Genomic DNA, 4,656 nt, shown 5'->3' with positions numbered 1-4,656 from the left:
GTAGCGTGTGAATACATTAATGATGAGGAAGTCAGCCGAGTGATGGCTGCCAACAAATGGCAGCCCTCCTATACTCAGCCCAGGCAACATGGCAACGGAGAAAGACAGAAGGAGCACGCCAGAGATGGCGGCCCAAGCAGGACACCTAGACCGTTTCCTCGCGTGGGGAAGTTCACCAACTACACTCCCCTCACTCTCCCCATCATAGAAGTCTACCAACAGATAGCTGTGAAGGGAATCTTGTCGAAGCCCCATCCACTGAAGGACCAGACTGGCGGTAACAAAAGCCTTTACTGTGATTACCATAAGGGCTACGGACACAAAACGTAGGACTGTTTCGACCAAAAAGACGCACTGGAACAAGCAATTAGTGATGGGAAACTAGCTGAATTCTCACACCTCATCAGGGAACCGAGGAAACGGGGGTCGCAACCAAGATGGGGAAGACAAGTCCCAAACGGCGAAGCGACGGCAAGAGCCAAGGGACGAGGACCACAGTCTCACCATAGTAAATGTAGTAACTGCAAGGAACACAGCCCCTAGATCAAGATCAGCACACAAAAAAGACACCAAAGTCTTGGCAATCTCCTCCCCACCTTCAAGCTCCAAAAGGGCCCCGTCCATTTCCTTTGGACCGGAAGACCAATGGTTCGACGAGATCCTGAAAAGCCCCCCATGGTCATTATGGCCCGGGTGGGAACCGGCCTCGTCAAACGGATTCTTATAGACACAGGGGCAGACTCGAACATTATGTTTTACAACGTCTTCGACGCATTAGGACTACGGGACGCCGACCTGACGACTCACCAACACGGTGTCGTAGGGTTAGGTGATCACTTCATCAAGCCAGATGGGATAATCTCCCTGCCGGTTTCCATGGGAGGAGAACAGGGATGGAGATCGGTTATGGCCGAGTTCGTAGTTCTGCGAGGCTCCACGGCCTACAACATCATCTTAGGAAGGAAGACCATCAACGAGGTCGGCGCAGTGATCAGCACAAAACTGCTAGTGATGAAGTTTGTCACGAACAACGGATCTGTGGAGTCCATAAAAGGAGAGTTGGAAACGACGGTCAAGGAGAAAGTCCAAAGAAGCATCAGGAGTGTTCCTCGCCGACCTGGACGCCCGGGTCGACGACAATCCTAGGCCTGAACTAGAGGGGGACCTAGAGAAGTTTAGGGTTGGGGACACAGAGGAAAAGTTCACGTTCATAAATAGAAACCTCCCGCATGAATTGAAAGAGCCTTTGGTAGAGATGATTAGGGCCAACGGTGACCTGTTCGCCTGGATGCCAGCCGATATGCCAGGCATAGACCCTCATCTCATGTCACACCACCTGGTCGTCAAGCCTAAAGCCCGACCAGTGGTTCAAAGGAGAACGAAAATGTCACAAGAAAGAGCAGAGGAGGTGGCCAGGCAAACGGCCAGCTGACAAACCCCAATTTGATGGTTTATCTTGTATTGAATTTAGGGGATTTTATCACCTTTTACCCACATTTATTCAATGAAATAGCATGGTTTTGTATATTCTCCTTTAATTGTGCTTAAGAGTGAAAACATGCTTTTTAGGTCTTAAAATAGCTAAATGTAATTTACCTTGATTCCATTAGATGCCTTGACATGTTTGCTAAGTGATTTCAGATTTAGGAGGCAAAGATTGGATCAAGGGAATGAAGAAAAAGCATGTCAAGTTGGAGAACTCATGAAGAAATGAAAGAACCGGAAAGCTGTCAAGCCGACCTCTTCGCACTTAAACGACCATAACTTGAGCTACAGAGGTCCAAATGATGCGGTTCCAGTTGGGTTAGAAAGCTAACATCCGGGGCTTCGAAACGATATAAGATTTGCCATAGTTGCTACACGTATGGTGGCGCGCGCGCGGAAAGTACGCGCACGCACCGTTGGTGCACGTGATCACTTCATGCAAACTCGTGGCTAGCGAATTTACAAGCCTTGTGGGCCCAATCCAACTCATTTCTAATGCTATTTAAGCCAAGGATTGAAGGGGGAATGAACATACTTTACCATATGTTAGTTACCATTAGTTTAGTTTAGTAGTTAGAATTAGTTTCTAGAGAGAGAAGCTCTCACTTCTCTCTAGAATTAGGATTAGGATTAGGATTAGTTCTTAGATCTAGGTTTTAATCTTTGCTTTCTTCTACCTCTACCTTTCAATTCTTTGTTGTTACATTCATCTTCTTCTATTCTTTTATTGTAATTTCCTTTATGGTTGTTCTTATACTTTGTTGTAGATCTACTATTGTTCCTTCCATTTTCTTCCAATTCAATAAGAGGTAATTCATAATAATTGTTCTTCTTTGCTTTTCTATTGTTGATCTCTTGCTTTTGTAGTTAGATCTCTCTTTAATTCTTGCATTTAATAATGTTTACTTCCATTGCACTTTATGTGTTTGTTGAAATGTCTCTTTTAGTTTTAGTGTAGATTTTGTTCCTCTTGGCCTAGGTAGAGTAATTAGTGACACTTGAGTTATCTAATTCCTTTGTTGATTGATAATTGGAGAGATTGCTAATTGGTTTGGAGTGCACTAAAGCTAGTCTTTCCTTGGGAGTTGGCTAGGACTTGTGGCTCAAGTCAATTCATCCACTTGACTTTCCTTTCTTTAGTAAGGGTTAACTAAGTGGTAGCAATGAACAATACTCATCACAATTGAGAAGGATAACTAGGATAGAACTTCTAGTTCTCATATCTTGCCAAGAGCTTTATAGTTGTTAGTTTATTTTCTTGCCATTTACTTTCATGTTTCTTATCCAAAACCCCAAAACACATCACAACCAATAACAAGACACTTCATTACAATTCCTAGGGAGAACGACCCGAGGTTCAATACTTCGGTTTATAAATTTAGGGGTTTGTTACTTGTGACAAACAATCTTTTGTATGAAAGGATTATTGCTTGGTTTAGAAACTATACTTGCAACGAGAATTCATTTGTGAAATTCTAAACCGTCAAAAATCCAATCGTCACCAGCCTCCTAGAAGCAGGTTTTATCCGAGAGCTAGACTAGTTGACCTGGTTGTCAAATGTTGTCCTAGTAAAAAAGTACAATGGGAGATGGAAAATTTGTGTGGATTACTCTGATCTTAACAAAGCGTGTCCCAAGGACAGCTACCCCTTCCCAACATTGACATGCTCGTCGACGCGACGGCAGGATACCGGTATCTTAGCTTTATGGACGCTTATTCCGGCTACAATCAGATACCGATGCACCGGCCTGACGAGGACAAAACACCATTCATAACGCCAAAAGGAATCTACTGTTACAAGGTGATGCCTTTTGGCTTGAAAAGTACGGGAGCCACATACCAGAGATTGATGAATAAGATATTCAGCAAACTCATAGGCAAGACGGTGGAGGTCTATGTAGACGACATTCTCGCAAAGACCACCAGACCAGATGACCTCCTGGGAGACCTGAGGAATGTATTCGTGTCCCTCTGACAAAACGGCAAGAGGCTTAACCCGCTTAAATGTGCCTTTGCCTTAGAGGCCGTAAAATTCCTGGGATTTATGATCACCTAAAGGGGGGTAGAAGCCAACCCCGAAAAATGTCAAGCAATACTACAAATGAAGAGCCCAGGCTGCATCAAAGATGTCCAGAGGCTAACAGGGCGGCTCACCGCACTTTCTCGCTTCCTCGGAGTATCGGCTCTACCCTTTTTCAATCTGATGAGAAAAGGAATAGTGTTCGAATGGACCCCTGCATACGAGGCGGTGTTCAAACACTTCAAGGAGATCCTGGCAGCACCCCCCGTGCTCGGAAAGCCCAAGGTCAGAGAGCCACTTTACCTGTACCTGGCCATAACGGAGGGGGCGCTCGCGGCAGTCTTGGTGCGGGATGAAGGAAAGGCTCTACAGCCAATCTACTTTGTGAGTAAGGCGCTACAAAGAGCAGAAGAAAGGTACAGTAAACTGGAAAGACTAGCACTAGCACTCTTGACCTCTTCTCGCAGACTAAAGTAATACTTCCAGGGTCACCGGATAGTCGTAAGAACGGACCAAGGAATCCGCCAGGTACTCCAAAAACCCGATTTAGCAGGAAGAAGGGTGACTTGGGCTATTGAACTCTCCCAGTACGACCTGCAATATGAGCCTCGGCACGCAATCAAGGCACAAGCGATGGCCGACTTCTTGGTAGAGGTAACAGGTGACCCCACCGAGGAAACGGGCACACGGTGGAGACTCATGTAGACGGAGCCTCAAACCAAAAGTCTGGGGGAGCCGGGGTCATCTTGAAAAGTCCTACCGCGGTCGTATACGAGCAGTCGATCAAATTTGAGTTCCTAGTATCAAACAACCAAGCGGAGTACGAAGCCCTCTTGGGGGGCCTGACCCTAGCCCGTGAAGTCGGGGCAACGAGGCTCGAGGTTTGCAGCGACTCACAGGTCGTCACCTCGCAAGTGAATGGGAACTACCAAGCCAGAGATTCGTTGTTGCAAAAGTACCTGGAGAAAGTTAGAGAAATGAGTGATCACTTCGAGGAAGTCACGGTCCAGCACGTCCCGAGGGAAAGAAACACATGGGCGGACCTCTTATCCAAGTTGGCAAGCACAAAACCAGGAGTAGGCAACCGATCTCTCATTCAAGGCATGCTAAAGGAACCAGCAGTTACCCTACACCTGGCAAAGGCAAACCC

General features: G+C 46.2%; 1 protein-coding gene across 1 annotated transcript; it reads left to right on the top strand.

The window, feature by feature from the left end:
• Positions 1-645: 645 nt before the first annotated feature.
• On the top strand, positions 646-1,146 carry LOC140173673 (uncharacterized). The gene has a single exon (XM_072198183.1). The coding sequence runs from the start codon at positions 646-648 to the stop codon at positions 1,144-1,146; it is 501 nt and encodes a 166-aa protein (XP_072054284.1).
• Positions 1,147-4,656: the final 3,510 nt, after the last annotated feature.

This window comes from Arachis hypogaea, chromosome 6, assembly GCF_003086295.3.
Source record: "Arachis hypogaea cultivar Tifrunner chromosome 6, arahy.Tifrunner.gnm2.J5K5, whole genome shotgun sequence".
Classification (NCBI taxonomy): domain Eukaryota; kingdom Viridiplantae; phylum Streptophyta; class Magnoliopsida; order Fabales; family Fabaceae; genus Arachis; species Arachis hypogaea.
Note: the sequence above shows the minus strand (reverse complement) of the source record. Positions and strands in the feature narration are given on the sequence as shown.